General features: G+C 44.3%; 1 protein-coding gene across 5 annotated transcripts; it reads left to right on the top strand.

Annotated features, from left to right (window-relative positions):
* Window positions 1-2,809: 2,809 nt before the first annotated feature.
* On the top strand, window positions 2,810-15,385 carry LOC125546406 (sugar transport protein MST1-like). 5 transcript variants are annotated; one of them, XM_048710688.1, is made up of 6 exons: window positions 4,891-8,032; window positions 8,748-9,119; window positions 9,304-9,709; window positions 12,303-12,713; window positions 13,435-13,754; window positions 14,095-15,385. In XM_048710688.1, exons 4-6 carry the CDS (start codon window positions 12,560-12,562, stop codon window positions 15,196-15,198), a joined length of 1,578 nt encoding a protein of 525 aa, XP_048566645.1. In that variant the 5' UTR covers window positions 4,891-8,032; window positions 8,748-9,119; window positions 9,304-9,709; window positions 12,303-12,559; the 3' UTR covers window positions 15,199-15,385. The 5 variants fall into 5 exon arrangements, with proteins under 5 accessions (XP_048566636.1, XP_048566645.1, XP_048566624.1 ...); XM_048710667.1 differs by having other exon boundaries at window positions 8,236-9,119; XM_048710679.1 differs by lacking the exons at window positions 4,891-8,032; window positions 8,748-9,119 and adding an exon at window positions 2,810-3,130.
* Window positions 15,386-17,604: the final 2,219 nt, after the last annotated feature.

Raw genomic sequence — 17,604 nt, 5'->3', positions numbered from 1 at the left:
GAATTCATACTAACAACATTGCAGTCATGCTCATCATTCAAATATTTTTGTGCCAAGCATTTTATTGACTTCTTCTTCTAACAATTGAGCACAACTTTCCGAACTGTCATTTTCAAGAAAGATATTATAAAGATGATCAATAATAGGATGCAACCTAAATTCCATTTTTTTGTAGTTTTCTTTTTATAAACCAAACTAGTGACAAACAAGAAACTAATAGATTCGATTCCAAGATCTAAAGATATACCTTCAAGCACCCACCTCCCCAGCAACGACGCCAGAAAAAAGTTTGATGTCTACTACGCAACTTTATTCTTGTAGACACGTGTTGGGACTCCAAGCGCATACTTTTGTAGGACAGTAGCAATTTTCCCTCAAGTGGATGACCTAAGGTTTATCAATCCGTGAGAGGTGTAGGATGAAGATGGTCTCCCTCAAATGACCCTGCAACCAAATATAAGAAGTCTCTGTGTCCCCAACACACCCGATACAATGGCAAATTGTATAGGTGCACTAGTTCAGCGAAGAGATGGTGATAAAAGTGTAATATGGATAGTAGATATCGGGTTTTGTAATCTGAAATTATAAAAACAACAAGGTAACTAATAGTAAACGGGTACAAAAACGGTGTTGCAATGCTTAAAAATGAGGCCTAGGGTCCGTACTTTCGCCAGTGCAATTTCTCAATAGTGCTAACATAGTTGGATCATATGATTATCCCTCAAAGTACAATAAAGAATCACTCCCGAGTTCCTATTAGCGGATAACAAAAGATAGGAATTGTTTGTAGGGTACGAAACCCCCTCAAAGCTATTCTTTATGTTCGACCTATTCAAGAGTTCGTACTAGAATAACACCAAAGCATATTCATATTCATAATACTCAATCCACACAAGGAACTATAAAGAGACCCCAAAGTTTCTATCGGAGAAAAGATAAAAAAAACGTGCATCAACCCCTATGCGTAGATTACCCCAATATCACCGCGGGAATCTGTGAGTTGAATGCCATAACATATATCAAGTGAATTAATAAGATACCCCAATTGTCACCTCAAGTATTCATACCGCAAGACATCTATCATGTGTTCTCATCTCTGAATATTCAATCCGACAAGACAAAACTTCAAAGGGTAAAGATTCAGTTCATCACAACAAAATTATAGAGGGGAGAAACATCATATGATCCGACTATATTAACAAAGCCCATGATATAGATCACGAGAGGGAGAGATTAATCACATAGCTACTGGTACAAACCCTCAGCCCCGAGGGTGGACTACTCCCTCCTCATCGTGGTGGCCGCCGGATGATGAAGATGGCCACCGGAGATGATTCCCCCCTTCGACAGGGTGCCGGAACGGGTCTAGATTGGTTTTCGGTGGCTACGGAGCCTTGCAGCGGCGGAACTTCTAATCTAGGTTAACCCCGAAGGGTTTCGGAATATTTGAAAATTTATAGTGCAAAGAGGGGGTGCGGGAGACCACCGAGGTGGGCACAACCCACATGGATGCGCCAGGGGGCCCTGGAGCGCCCTGGTGGGTTGTGCCCCCCTCGGGGCACCCCCCCCCCAGGTGCAGCTCTGGCCCATTGGGTTCCTTCTGGTCCAAAAAAATTTCCGTAAAGTTTCGTGGTGTTTGGACTCTGTTTGATATTGATTTCCCGCGATGTAAAAAACAAGAAATAAACAACAACTGGCATTGGGCACTGGATCAATAGGTTAGTCCCAAAAAATGATATAAAGTTGCTCTAAAATGATTGTAAAACACCCAAGAATGATAAAATAACAACATGAATACTTCATAATTTATAGATACGTTGGAGACGTATCAATCGTCTCCTCTCACTGAAAGTGTAACACCGGAAATCCTGAAATAAATCCAGGAATAATGCGAGCACCAGGACTTGAACCCTGATGGGCTGGGGATACCATTGTCCCTCTAACCATCCAATCATAGGTTGGTTCGCGGGAATCCTATTTTTTATTACGCCGACAATATTATTTTTTGTTTTGAGCAAATGAGTAGAACAAAGAAATAAAAGTGTCAATTTGAGTTAAATTATTTCAAGTAACTCTATGTATGTCGTTTTTGTGCGGCATGGGTTGAGATTATAAAAAATAATAAATACAAAAACAGAGGGTGCGGAGAGAAAAAAATCAGGCCTCCTTTGGTTTGAGAAGGATTTTTGTAGAAATTCCATAGGATAGGATTTTTATAGGAAAAATTTCTTTAGAGCTCTTTAATATGTATGAATGGAATCCTATTTTTTTGGAGAAATTTTTCCTATCCTCCACATTTCATATGAAAATAAACATTAGTCTAGACTCAATGGAAAAAAAATTCTATGATGTGAATCAAAAGACATCTCCTTTTCTATTCTTGCACATAGAATTTGAGATACATGTCATCTCATTTTTTATAACTTTTTTATTCCTATGATTTCCCTATTCTATGAATTAAAGAGGCCCTCAATAAGTCTTCTTTGGTTCATAGGATAGTACTAGTTAAGAATAGAAAAATCATAGGATGAAGAAAGATATGGCATTTGATGCATAGGACATGAGTTTTTTCATTAAGTCTAGGTTAATGCTATTTTTACTTTCAAATGTGAAGGATTAAATCCTATTCTACATAGGAATATAAATCCTTTTCTATAAATTAAAGGGCTTTAAAGAAATTATTTTTGTAAAGTTTCTATCCTTTATGATTTCTACTAAATTCCTATGAATCAAAGAAGGCTAATAACAGACGGAAAATAGGTGAGGGGAGCAACTTTTCACGACACTTATTTTGGGACGGGGGAGTGCTAGTTTTTTTTTTTGTTAGGAGAGATCTGCTGGAAATTGGAGATGCTCTGAGATCGCCGCCGCCGCCGCCTCCTCTCCGAGTCTGGGCCACCTATGCTGCGCGCCGCCGCGAACCCTCCCCTGGGGTGAGGCCGGAGCTTCGCCGCAGGAATTCCGCGCCGCGCCGCGCCTCCCTCGTCGCTCGTCTCGTCCGCGCAAGACTTTGGTGGGTCTCCGTTCTCAAACCCTAGCTGCTGCTAGTACGAAGGCTGCGGCTTCATACCCTCGTGTTGGAGTTTCTGGTCGCCACTCCAAGGTCGAGCCGTCGCCAACGTTCTCTCTGGTTGGTACATCCCTGCCCCCTTCTCCATATTTCTCTCTTCCATCTTGACCATGGCCTAGGTTTAGGGTAGGGGGACTCAAATCCCCTTCTGAAGACAAGGGTTTTCCAGTCTGCATTTGTTCCTGATTGGAAATTGTTCCCCCTAAGAACAATGTATGATGTCCTGGTTTAATAGAAGTTGAAATCCAAGCGAAATTCCTGTTTTTCACTTGACTGGCATCTCTATTTTCTTGTGCTGACACACAACTACAGTCTCTTACATCGATGCCCTGTTTTGGTCCTTTTTGTTAGTTGCTCCCAGTTGCGACTTCTGTCATGAGATGACTAACCTCTTGTCAACCATCTAGCATCCAATGCTGACAATTGCTCCGTGCCTCATCCTATACACATCATCTAGATGATATTTGATTTGATGTACATAAATAAATGCTGAATTCGTAAGGGCAAATTACTGTGCAATAGCTCCAAAGTTATGCCATCTAGTGAGTAACTGTTACCTGGAGTACTTAGTCTTGGCATTTTTTTCACACTTACAGGCATAAAGCCATGGATAGGGAAAGGAAGGAGCTGAGGAAGAGGAGGACATCGGGCCATTTGAGGTATCCTGAACTTAAGAGGCAGAAGCAACGTAACCCTTATGTTGCTGCTAGATCTACCTCTCCTGACTGCAATTTCTGGGACAACAGACAGAAAGAGCTATATGATCAGTTCTGTCATGAGAAGAAAGTGTTTAAGCATAGATTTGTGGAGTGGTCAGATATAGCTGATGCTGAAACATGCCCTTTTGATTTGTCCACTAAGTATGAGGATCTTGGTCTCAAAGGTATAACCAGCAACAATTCATCTTGGGTTTGGAATGAAGAGGTCGTGAGACAGTTTTATGGCACCCTTTACGTTGATCCTGATCGCAGGGAAATGCATTTCATGATAGGCTCACAGCATTGTTTTGCTACCAAGGAAGATCTTGAAAAGGCCTTGCTAATTGAGCCTAGAGCTGACAGCCTTGTTTTGCACACATGGGATGATTTTGATGTTTATTCTCTCTTTCGAGTACCTAATCCCGACATTGGTCTAGTTAGAGATCTTAAAACTGAAGTTGATCTCATCCAAAGGATAAATCGACATACAATTTTTCCTAAATCAGGAAATCGAGGTGGATGCACCACCATGCTTCTCAAGCTTGCCTATGCCATTTACCACGGAAAGCAGTTTGACATTGCTCATTTCCTCCTCAGTGAGATGTGTGAGGCCATTGACACTGTAAATCATGCACTGCCATATGCACCTCTTATATTTTGTCTTCTTCGCCATCTGAAGTGTGACCTTACAAACATTGATACCAAATGCTGCCTCAAGAAGTACTCCCTGCACCTTGCAAGCTTGAATCGTGAACAACGTGCTGCCTCAGCTGAGCATGAAGTTATAGAGGTGCAGCACCAGCAGCCCATGTCCTATTCTCATCAGCTACCGCAACCAGTTAATCCTGAACCAGTTAATCCTGATTCAACAGTTGCCAGCAATGCTCAACTTTCAAAACTGATAGAGGGGTTGCACGAGAAAGTTGTGAAAGGATTCGAGGCAATTGAGAAACGACTTTACACAATGGAAGTTCTCTTCTCAGTCTTATCTTCAGAAGTTAGTGAGATGAAAGCTTGTATGCTTGATCCTTGTCATGCGCTGAACGGCGACAAACAAAAAAGGGCACAAACTGAAGCTCATCAAGGTGGCGATGGTCCTTCTGCAGCAGCTGATCCATAGCTTCCCTACCTGTCTTGCTGGACTTGGCTAACTTTCTTATGTCAGCAGAAGAGTTTATGTTGTACCCTGTTTTCGGTAGTAAAATCTATGCTATATTTTATTGTAGTGACAGGAAACTAGCACTTCTGGTGATATATCTTGAGCTACCCTGTTTTTGGTTTGTTTTTGTGGTTATAATTTTTTGTTGTAGTGACAGGGGCGCTACTTCTGTTGGTAAATTGAATAAACTAGATGATACCCCGCGCGTTGCTGCGGGAGTCGGTTGCAATATATTTCAATGAGATTTAACTGTGTGGAATATAAATGTTTATAGATTAATAACATGTGAACCAAAATTAAAAATACATACGACTTGTTATATTTGATTATGTATAGTTGTAAAATATTTATTGAATATAAATAGAATAATAGAATGGAAAAAAATTCCCCATGCATTGTAGAATGTGGTGGTTTTTTTTTCTCATGCATGGTGGCATGTTGAGGTGGGCATTATCCCATTCATAATTGTATGGTGATGTGGCATGCTTGCATGTTAAGATAAATAAGTTAGTGGGGATAACTCTCTTAGGTATATATATAAGATAAGATGAGGAGAGTTTGATTGATAAGAGAACTGGAGAAAGCACAGCGAGTACAAGTAGCACTTCCACAACCTAGTAGGGTTAATCTTATTAATGGTGAGCTTAATCCAGATGAAGTCACATACATTTTAAGACTAAGCTAGGTCAAACTAGCCCTTAGGACTGCTCACGGATGCCCTTTATTTATTTATTTGTGGGCAATTATTTTTGTTTCTGAACTTTGCTTGCTAACTCATATTCTGCTCAGTTAATGGATGCCCTTAGGAATGTTGCTTGATGTTTGATTGCACAGTTACTACAACTACTGATAGAGCTCAGATTCTGCTAGCTGCCCAATCTATGGACGGCAATCTTAGTTCGGTAGCGGAAGGCGATCTGAAGCTGTTCCAGGAGCAGAATCTTCCCAACTTTCTCCTCTCCCTATCAGTAGAGATGTCAAGTGATGAAAGGCCACCAGAGTCTAGAACGGTTGCTGGTATTATGCTTAAGAATTCGTTGGACACAACGGATTCTGCAAAGAAAGAGCTGCTGATTCAACAGAGGGTCACCCTGGATCCATCTGTCAAAGTCAAAGATTAAGGAGTCATTGTTGAGAACACTAGAATTTTTAATGCCTCATGCGAGGCAGGCCTCATCACAAGTCATTTCAAAGGTTGCATCCATTGAGACCTCATTGCCAAATTACTGGGCAACATGGCACAGCACGGCGCATCTGCTGCAGTGCAGCAAGGAACACTAGAGGTGCTGGGGTATGTCTGCGAGGAGTTTCCTCCTGAGCACTTGGAGCAGGATCAGGTGCCTGCTGTTGTTCAGTGAAGTGAACCAGGCAGAGCTAAGTGTTGAAGTCTGTCTTTGCAGCAGTTAAAGTTCTATATAACACTCTTGATTTTGCTGAAAGCAACTTTGCAAACGTTATGGAGAGGAGCTATATAGTGAAAGTAATTTGTGATACTGTTGTATCTTAAGATGTGGAGATCAGGCATACAGCTTTTGAACTGCGAGCACTGTCAAAGGAGATGAGGAATCAGTTGCAGTTCAAGCTATTGAGTTCTGGAGAACTGTTTGTGATTAAGAGTTTAAACTCCAAGAAGAGTACGAGGTATCTGATGATGCGAACTCTAGTGTAATTTTAATGCTCCATTGAAAAGGCCATCCCTTTACTTGTTCCAATGCTGTTCGAAACTCTGTTGAATGAAGAGGGTTATCATGAGCATGCTGACAATGTGCGGAACATTTCCATGATTGGTGCAAAGTGCCTTGGCCTCATCGCTAGAACTGTTGGTGATGCAATTGTCCCTCTTGTGATGCCATTTGTTAAGGTTAACATCACAAACCTGGATTGGCATTGTCGCGAGGCAGCTACTTTTACATTTAGCTCTATCCTTGAAGGTCCCTCTGTTGAGAAGCTTACCCCCCTGGTGCACGCTAGACTTGATTTCTTGGTCAACTCAATGAAAGATCTAAACAACCAGGTAAAAGTCTCCACCGCGTGGACTCTGCGGTGGATGTTTGAGCTTTTGCATTCTCCAGCCAGTGGAACTCCTGTTATAACAAATGCAAACCTCCCTCTTATCATGACTGTTTCTGGAGAGTAGTAAGATGTTTCAAATGTGGCCAAGAATGTCTGTGGAGCCATATGTTGTTTTGTCCAAGGTTATGAAGATGCTGAGTCAAGCTCATCTCTGCTTACACCCTATCTTCCTAATGTCATCGCTGTGCTCCTTTGTGCTTCAGATCGTGCTGGTACTACCCATTTGAGCCTCCACACGTCTGCTTTTGAAGTGTCAAATGAGGTTATGAGAGTTAGCAACATAGCTGAAACTTCAAACATTATAGGCCAGCTATGTCAGGGGATCATGAAAAGACTGAACCTGAAATTTTTAACTCCAAATACTCTCGCCTGGTGACAGGGAGAAGCAGAGTGATCTACAGGCTTTGTTGTGTGGTGTACTGCAGGTCATCATCCAGAAACTGAGCAACTCTGATGTGATGTCCGTGATTTCCCAGACTGCTGATCAATTGATGTTTCTGTTTCCCTGTGTCTTTGCTTGCCCCAGTTCTACTGTACATGAAAAAGCAATACTTGCCATTTGTCAAGTTGCTTATGGCATTCGTGAAGCAGGCTTGCAGAATAAGGAAGAATACCAAATATGCTCCATTTCTGTATGGGTGATGGGTGATATTTGCCGTGCCATTGAAGACAAAATGCAGCCTTTCTGTGATTGCATTATGACTGTTCTTTTCAAGGATCTTGCAAGTTCAATGCTTCACCGGTCTGTCTGACCTCCAATTTTCTCATGCTTTGGAGACATTGCTCTTGCTATTGGTGAGAATGTCGAGAAATACCTGCAATGTACCATGCCAGTGCTTCAAGGAGCTGCTGAGCTCGTTGTTTTGGATCAAAGCAACGAAGATACGATTGTTCACCATAACCAGCTGAGACATGGAATATTTGAGGCTTACTCCGGTATACTGCATGGTATGAAGGAAAAGCTCAGCTGATGCTACCTTATGCAAGCCATCTATTTCAGTTCACGGAAGCTGTCTACAAAGACCCAAGCAGGTGCACATCGTTCTCGCTGCTTTCTCTTCATTATACGGGTATTATGTTTTTCCCCTTATCATTATACTCCCTCCGTCCCAAAATTCTTGTCTTAGATTAGTCTAGATACCGATGTATCTAATACTAAAACGTGACCTGATACATCCGTATTTAGACAAATCTAAGACAAGAATTTTGGGACGGAGGGAGTATTTATTTGTCAGGGATGAGAGTGTGACAAAGGCTGCGGTTGCGGCCCTGAGTGATCTCGCAGACATACTTGGTCTGATATCCTGATCTCAAAAGATCTATTCAGAATCCGCCCTTCCATGTTGAGCTCTTGAGCGAGTGCCTTAATTCTGACAACGAAGTCAGGGAAATCGCATCGTCCCAGGGGGTGATAACTGCTAACCGAAGCAGAGCTTTCTTAATACGAGAGATATTTTCCTTTATCGGCTGTGACGAAGGTTTCTTTTGTGGATATATATGCCAAGTCTGTTTGCCACGGATGAATGAAAGGCTAACATATATGTACCAGTGTCAGTGGTAGGATCCTTGTCGTAGGCTTCTTTTTGCGTTTTGTGTCAGACTGTCGAGTCGTTATGCATCATACTTGACAGGGGTGGATGGTGGCATGTAGGTCATGAACAGCTAACCTGATTAACGTTGTCCTCGACTTGTTGAATCATCTGTGCTGCTGATGTTACTGCTCGTCTTGTTGCTTTGCATATGTCAGGTGCTCATCCAGTGCAACACTGTCAAGATGTGTTTTCTTTGTGAGAAATTTAAAGTGCGATGCTCTAACTGAATCCTTGGCGGTGTTATGATTTCAACATCGTTCAAAATTATGCTGCGCCATCAGTATTAAGTAAAGATGGGGCATAACTAGTGTGAGATCTGGGCCATTGGATGTACTTCATGTGGTGCAGATTGGTTGAGGCGTGGTTCCAGCCACTTTGTAGGTGATATTAGAACGTTCTGTTCAATATGTCAAGGGAGACACGGTTAGTAGCAAGTATAATCTGTTTCCACAGACAACTTGTATTCCACCTTGTACTGCTGGTGTTTTTGTTTGAGTTGATTCTCCAATTTTGGAGCTTGCCATCAGGTACTGTATCAAGATATTTCCATCTCATTGTGGCGCTTACAATTCTTGATGCAATCAATTCATGCATGTTAATATTTAGTCATTGTTTAATCTCATAAGCACTCATGTTAGTCCAGTAATTTGCACTGCCTTGACACTGGATCCAGTTCGTGATATGTGCCACAATCTGATTTTTTTTTCATAGGAAAGCAGAGAAAGAAGGCAATTGGATTTTAATCTTTTGTTGATATGGTAGCAAAACTGACGACAATATTGTTCTTCTAAATGTCGGAGGAAACTAGCGCCACCTCATCCTCGACACACTTGACATGCCCAACCAATGTGCATAGTGTACCAACCATCTCAGGTGAATTGTTGGCATCGAGAGTGCTAATCTCTCTGGTTCTTCATGACAATATGTTATCTTCACATCTGTCAGAATAAAATAAAATGGAAGGGTGATGGTAACTGTTATGAAGTGAAGCCTGGATTTATCTCCATTTTGCGCGTTGACCTGTCGAAGCACACGAGTAATTGTGCTAGATGGAGGATTATCTGCAATTTCTCCATGATGCATTTCAAAGGGATTTGCTACTAAAACTTATAAATGAGTAAGTGTTTACTATGATTGTCCACTTTGTTCTTTTCTTCCAGTTTCTATCTCTAGCAGCAATAATCTTTTCTTTTCCTTAGCTCGCATCTATTCTCCTTTACCAAGAATATATAACAGAATCTTGTTCAAAAAGAACTCTATTCTCAAAACTGTTCCTCTCTCTTTACTGGAACTGCTGCCAAAATAAATAAATGGTAGCAGCTCAGATAGTTGTAATTTTGCAAGCGAAGCAAAAGCTTAACTTCAACAGACCACCGTAGCAGCCCAACGGCACAACAAAGCGTGCCAATGCTTCTACTATTTATACTATATCCAAACACATACGGAGTAATCACCTACAAGACACTGATTATCCGAAGTTCAAACTATCCAGAAATGTGGCAAAATTATGTGTGCTCATCAACTGAAGATCGAGATAGCCGCTCTGTTGATGTGGATGGCTCTTGTTCGAGATTATCCCACTTTCAAAACTCTAAGTTGACTATCCTTGTAATATACTCTATACTAGTGTCAAAAATGCTCTTATATTATGGGACAAAGGGAGTACTTACTGTATAATATACCCAAACACACGGTACAAGAGTAATCATCCACAGAACACTGCGGTAGTCTGAAGTTTAAAGTATGCAGAAATGTGGAATCTCAAATTTCTATGTGCTCTGCAATCAATGACGGCATCAAGATGTGTCTTCTTGTCATTATCTAGACCAAATCAGTAGCTAGTCATGTGCTGGTGTACCAAGTCCCCCTTTTCAAAGAGAAGATGCATGTGGTGTACCAGAAATACGGTAGAGCTTACAAGTAGAGGAAATAATGTATCACATGTGGGATGTGTCTACATCAACTTATCTATCAAATACTGTATTACTCGTCATAATCTTTGTGACAATGTCAACGTAACTGACATCAGTACAGCTCATCTATGATTATTTAGTGTGCAAATTGTGTTGATTTGTGAAGATAGCGGAGGACGCAATTTTCCCCTTGAAATGAAGGCAAAAGATTTCCCTCATCTATTAGTTAAGCAAAAGAGAGTTGCTTAGTTAATTAATGGAAAACAGGACAAAAACTGTCATAAACCGCCGAGAGGCACATACATGATATGCCACACACGCCTAAACAAAAAAGGGCCTCATCAAAATACACTCTGGCGTCATCGTCATCACACACACCTAAAAAAAGAGGGCCTCATCAAGATACACTCCGGTGTCATCGTCATCAGTTCTCCCCAACAAGTCATTGCTCTCCTAATCACCGAGCAAGCGACTCCGACTTTGTCGAAGACGAACTTCGACCCAACCCTCACTGTAGAGGCCGTGTGGAAGCACAAGAAGACCCGTGCCAGACCAAGCCACCCGCACGGAGGGCAGTGTAGCTCCGGCTCTGAAAGGAGACTATGCACGGTTGGCGCCGCAAAAGATTACTGAACAGACGACCTGTTACCATAGGGCCCCGCTGCCGCAGCTTCAACTTGACCGCAACAAAACAACCCGAGGTAATCCCATGGACACGCCGAAGAAGAGCCGACTACTGCAACCATTGCCACACCTTCGACTTCGCTCGCCTCTGCCATCGTTATCACAAAAGCCTCGACACCAACACCAACGCCTTCCCCTGGTCACTTGCCGATGCCCACCTCCAAAGACGAAGCCCTCGAATGGGGAAACGACATCAATGCATCGCAATCTTTCAATAACACATGATCTGGGGTTTCCCCCGGAGCAGGATCTATGTGGGAGGGGTGCGGCGGCAACACAACGAGCCTCCAAGAAGGTTTACGACACCTGTAGCCGCCGCCATCGCCGGTCACAGATCCAAGGCCAAGACAATATCTTCACCCAATCTGCCAACAAACCCGACTCTCACATGAACTTATCCGGCCATATATTTGACCATGCAAGTTTGATATGGTCATGCAAGTTGAATTGCAAGATTTGACTTTGCAGGATATGAAACATGAACTTATCTGGACAAATAATAATTAACACCATCTACAATATATTACTCTCTTAGGACAGAGAGTTCCCCTAGTATTTTTCAGCTTAACATAAGTTACCGATTTAATCAATAAAATATAAGTTATAACAAATTCTCCAGTCGTAGCAAACTCGACACAACATCTGTGAGCACCTTCGAGATGTTGAGCCGGCACATACATTGCTCTTGAGATTGATGAAGTCACTACAAGCGTCTCACAGTGGGCGGAAGTGTCTCCTTGCATTGAACGAGCACCGTCAGAAAGGCTAAAATAAATCCAGGATAATGCGAGAGCCAGTGTCAAGTCTAGGACTTCAACCCTTGTGTGCTGGCTCCACCACAAGGACGCTAACCATTTGAGCTATGCTCAGTTCACCCTTACTGGTTGTACAAGTTTTTAAATGATAATGTGGAAGGTAATATTTGTTGTATTTTAGGAATAAATAATAACAACTGAAAATGAATGTGCAAGTACATGTTGCTGAAAGTGTTTTCTTATGCTAACATTTTAGGAATAAAATAAAAATGGTACATTGACAACGCAGTATTACTGGCGCTAGGGTGCTGTCATCGCATCATTTTCAGACTATGTACTCTATACTGATCACATGCAGTCTGGTTGAAGGAAAATGAATATGGGCGACGTCGGCTGCTAGCTGGATCAATGAAAACCCAGAGAATTAGAAAATGGAAATGGATTGCTGTGCTTCTTCCGTCAGTCGAAGCACGGATGGTTGACTCCGTGGCCAGTGGCTACTAGTACATCTACAAGTACTCATCCAACTGACACTAGCGCTGCGTTGAGCTGTCTCCCGCCCCGGCCTGGTAGAATCGCCTCTTGGTCAAACTCGAGCTCTGAACGCCGTTGAATATGCCAGGAGGGGGAGGAGCTCTGGCGGTGGGCGCCGGCGTCAGCGCCGGCGTGGCCTCCGGCTACAGCAGCGAGATCACGTTCACGGTGGTGATGAGCTGCCTCATGGCGGCCTCCGGCGGGCTCATTTTCGGCTACGACATCAGTATTACAGGTCAGCCAGCGCTGCGATGAACTTCTTCTCCGTTGGTTAGTTCTTCCTCTTCTCGCCGAGACGCTTAGCAAGGAAATGAATATGATCATGTTTAGAAACAGCTACGTAGTATGTTACTCCCTCCGTAAAGAAATATAAGAGCGCTTTTATATTTCTTTACGGACGGAGTATCTGACAAGTACTGTAGTAAGTAATATGCTTTGTGAGAGCTAACTCCTTTGAATCCGGCCAAAAACGAATCATGGAAGATCTTCTTCTAGTTGTTTTCACTGAGATCCAGTCCAGCTGACTTTTAGTACTACTACTTGATTGTGAGTCATACATCCACCCGCAAAAGAGAGAGAGAGAGAGAGAGTCATACTGTACATCTTGTTGATTGTGAGCCATCTAGTCGAAAGTCGAGGTTCTTCTTCTAGTACTGTACTTGATTGTGAGTCATACATCGTGTTGAATGGGTATGGGATATCTGTCTTGATTGTCTTTGGACCTTTCGAGTTGATGGAGGCATGGCAGAAGGTTTTTCATCTTTATTTATTTGTAGCAGAGAGAGACGACGAGTTATATATATGACGTTGTCCAGTTATAAGTTACAAGCTGAACTATTGGTGATGTATTATAAATTAATGTGTGGACATTGATTGATGGAGCTGGGGCTATTGCGTAGTTTGATGGTCAAGTGGCTGGCTAACAAGTTACTCATACGGTAAAAATTTAATTTCAGGCGGGTTGACGCAGATGCGGTCGTTCCTGGAGGCCTTCTTCCCGGAGATCATCAAGAAGGTGGATAGCGCGCAGCAGGACGCCTACTGCACCTTCGACAGCCAGGTGCTCACCACCTTCGTCTCCTCGCTCTACCTCGCCGGCGTCTTCGCCTGCCTGGTCGCCGGCCACGTCACGAGGAAGGTGGGCCGGAGGAACTCCATGCTCATCGGCGCCTCGTTCTTCTTGGTCGGCGCCATCCTCAACTGCGCCGCTGTCAACATCTACATGCTCGTCATCGGCCGCATCTTCCTCGGTTTTGCTGTTGGCTTCACCAACCAGGTGAGGCCGTCCGTCAGCAAATTGATATTGCCTTCGCCTTCATAACATATTAACACCGTGCATATGATTTTTCAAAGTCCAACCTCACAAACTTTTGACTAAGTTTTTGGAGAAAAACATTTATCTAGAATCCAAACATAGTAATTTAATCATAAGATGTACTTATTTACATATTTTACATATCTTGCATCGTAGATATATAAACTTGGTCAACATTTGCTAGGTTAGATTTTAAAAAAATATCTGTAAAACTACATTATGGAAGGGAGGGAGTACCACCTCGTGTGCTTGCTCCATCCAGTCCATCAATCGTAAAATAATGATTGTGAGATTCTTGCAGTCCGCACCTGTGTACTTGGCGGAGATCGCGCCGGCGCGGTGGCGCGGGGCGTTCACGAGCATCTTCCACTTCTTCCTCAACGTGGGTATGTTCGTGGCCGACCTGGTCAACTACCGCGCCAACACAATCCCAGGGTGGGGCTGGCGCCTCTCCCTCGGCATTGGCATCATCCCGGCCGTCGTCATCCTCGTTGGCGCCGTCTTCATCCCGGACTCGCCCAACAGCCTGGTGCTGCGCGGGAAGGTCGACGAGGCCCGCCACTCGCTGCGCCGGATCCGTGGCCCGACCGCGGACGTCGACGTTGAGCTCAAGGACATCATGCGCGCCGCGGAGGAGGGCGGCCGACACAAATCCGGCGCGTTCCGACGGATCCTGATGCGCGAGTACCGGCCCCACCTGGTCATGGCGATCTTCATCCCGCTCTTCTTCGAGCTGACGGGTATGATCGTGGTCACGCTCTTCGCGCCGCTCCTCTTCTTCACCATCGGGTTCACGAGCCAGAAGGCCATTCTCGGCTCCATCATCACCGACGTCGTCAGCCTGGCGTCCATCTCCGTGGCCGCGCTCTCTGTCGACCGCTTTGGCCGCCGCTTCCTCTTCAAGTTGGGCGGCGGCATCCTGCTCGTGTGCCTGGTGGGGATGACATGGATCTTCGGCGCAGAGCTGGGCACCAACGGCGGGAAGGCGATGCCAAGGCCCTACGCGGTGGCCGTGGTGGCGCTGGTGTGCCTCTTCGTGGCCGGGTTCGGCATCTCCTGGGGGCCTCTCAAGTGGATCATCCCCAGTGAGATCTTCCCGCTCGAGGTGAGGTCCGCAGGGCAGAGCATGAGTGAGTCCATCTCGCTCACGCTCACCTTCGTGCAGACGCAGTCCTTCCTCACCATGCTATGCAGCTTCAAGTATGGCTCCTTCGCCTACAACGCCGCTTGGGTCGTCGTCATGACGGCATTCATCATCGCCTTCCTTCCAGAGACCAAGGGCGTGCCCATAGAGGCCATGGGTGCGGTCTGGTCACGCCATTGGTACTGGAAACGCTTCGTCAAACTGGCACCGGAGCCCGCGCCCGCACCAGACAAACTGGCTGACGGGTCGCTTGAAATGTAAGAGGCTCTGACGTGATTGTAGGTTTGACTTGTCCAGTTGTAATATACGGCAACAACACCAGCTCTGGTTACTGTACTTCCACTACAAGTAGTGCGCGTATTTTTTCAGAAAAATTGTAGTGTCAGTTGTCAAAGGTTGATGGCCCTTCATTTTCGCGTGGTCTATTTTCAAAAAGAAATTTATGGTAGGAGCTGTCAAGCAAAGGTGTACTTATCTCCCTAAAAAAGGGTGTACTTGTCATAGTTTATAGTTTACTGACAGTGTTGGTGTGCTACAACATTTGAAGATGTACTAGCGGTTGGGGCGCGCCCATGGCGCGCCGCCTAAGCGGTACCTCTGTGCACTTGTCTTGCTTAATCACCATCGGAGCGACTGGCCGCCGCCTGGAGCTTGTGCACGGGCGCCGCCATGCCACAGCTACAGCCTACGGGAGGACTACCATGGGTCAGGCCCGGGGCGGAGAGCATTCGGTGGCACAGTTTGGTGAACAGGACGGGGGCAACGATGTGTACGTCCTGGATGGGCACGACCGGCGCTTACGCCACCAACGGATAGACACCGTTTGGGCTGGGAGGCAGCGCCACCGGCCTGCGATGCCGGAGGATGAGGCGGAGTCCATGATCCTGGTCTCCGACCCCGCGTTGTCGTCTTCGGTATGAGGCACGCCGACTGCTGCACAGGTTCTGCTCTCCTTCCCATCCCTTCCCAGCGGCCGTAGCACCGTCGTCCGCCATGTTAGGTTTCTGAAGTTCTCCCGTGTGCATTTCTGTCTAGTTAACTCTTAGCCTTCGCTGGTTCTATCGTGTATGCGGTCGATTTAGCTATCACGATCCATGAATCGCAGTGGATCTGGTTGGAGCCCTTGAGTTGGCGCGAATTGATAAACCGTAGGGATTGTACTGCACCCAAATCTCATTTCTGTAAATAGATTCAGGTTTTCAGAGTTAATCTTGGCCCCTCCCCTGCTTGAGATTGGCCAAGCCTGCCTTTCTTAGCTCATTTCACATGCTATGGCTAGGCTATTATTCCCTGCTAAGAAAACCTTATACTCTCTCCTTCCATCTATATAGGGCATAATGTGTTTTTCAAGACCGCCTTTGACTATTGATAAGACTAATAATACATGAGATGTATAATGTGAAAATTATATCATTGGAAGCTCCTTTCACGTACGAATTTGACGGTATGCTTTGTGTAACTTGCATGTCATATATTATTGCTCTAACACTTGGTCAAAGTTAGCCTCGAAAAACGATTAGGCCCTATACATAGATGGAAGGAGGGAGTATCTTGTTAGCTCTGTCTTAAGTTTTTCTTATTACCCTCTCGGTGCCCGTGTTCTTAAGCAGGTGAATGTGTCTTGTTCGTCAATGCCACCGGGTGTGCCATTGAAGGCGATGACTGATAACCCACAAGTATATAGGGGATCGCAACAGTTTTCGAGGGTAGAGTATTCAACCCAAATTTATTGATTCGACACAAGGGGAGTCAAAGAATATTCTCAAATATTAGCAGCTGAGTTGTCAATTCAACCACACCTAGAAACTTAATATCTGCAGCAAAGTATTTAGTAGCAAAGTAATATGATAGTAGTGGTAACGGTAGCAAAAGATAACGGTAGCAAAAGTAATGTTTTTGGTATTTTGTAATGATGATAGCAATAGCAACGGAAAAGTAAATAAGCGAAGAACAATATATGGAAAGCTCGTAGGCAATGGATCGGTGATAGAGAATTATGTCGGATGTGGTTCATCATGTAACAGTCATAACCTAGGGTGACACAGAACTAACTCCAATTCATCAATGTAATGTAGGCATGTATTCCGAATATAGTCATACGTGCTTATGGAAAAGAACTTGCATGACATCTTTTGTCCTACCCTCCCGTGGCAGTGGGGTCCTAACGGAAACTAAGGGATATTAAGGCCTCCTTTTAATAGAGTACCGGACCAAACATTAACACATAGTGAATACATGAACTCCTCAAACTACGGTCATCACCGGGAGTGGTCCCGATTATTGTCACTTCGGGGTTGCCGGATCATAACACATAGTAGGTGACTATATACTTGCAAGATAGGATCAAGAACTCTCATATATTGATGAAAACATAATAGGTTCAGATCTGAAATCATGGCACTCGGGCCCTAGTGACAAGCATTAAGCATAGCAAAGTCATAGCAACATCAATCTCAGAACATAGTGGATACTAGGGATCAAACCCTAACAAAACTAACTCGATTACATGATAGATCTCATCCAACCCATCACCGTCCAGCAAGCCTACGATGGAATTACTCACGCACGGCGGTGAGCATCATGAAATTGGTGATGGAGGATGGTTGATGATGACGATGGCGATGGATTCCCCTTTCCAGAGCCCCGAACGGACTCCAGATCAGCCCT

Source organism: Triticum urartu, chromosome 1, assembly GCF_003073215.2.
Source record: "Triticum urartu cultivar G1812 chromosome 1, Tu2.1, whole genome shotgun sequence".
NCBI lineage: Eukaryota > Viridiplantae > Streptophyta > Magnoliopsida > Poales > Poaceae > Triticum > Triticum urartu.
Note: the sequence above shows the minus strand (reverse complement) of the source record. Positions and strands in the feature narration are given on the sequence as shown.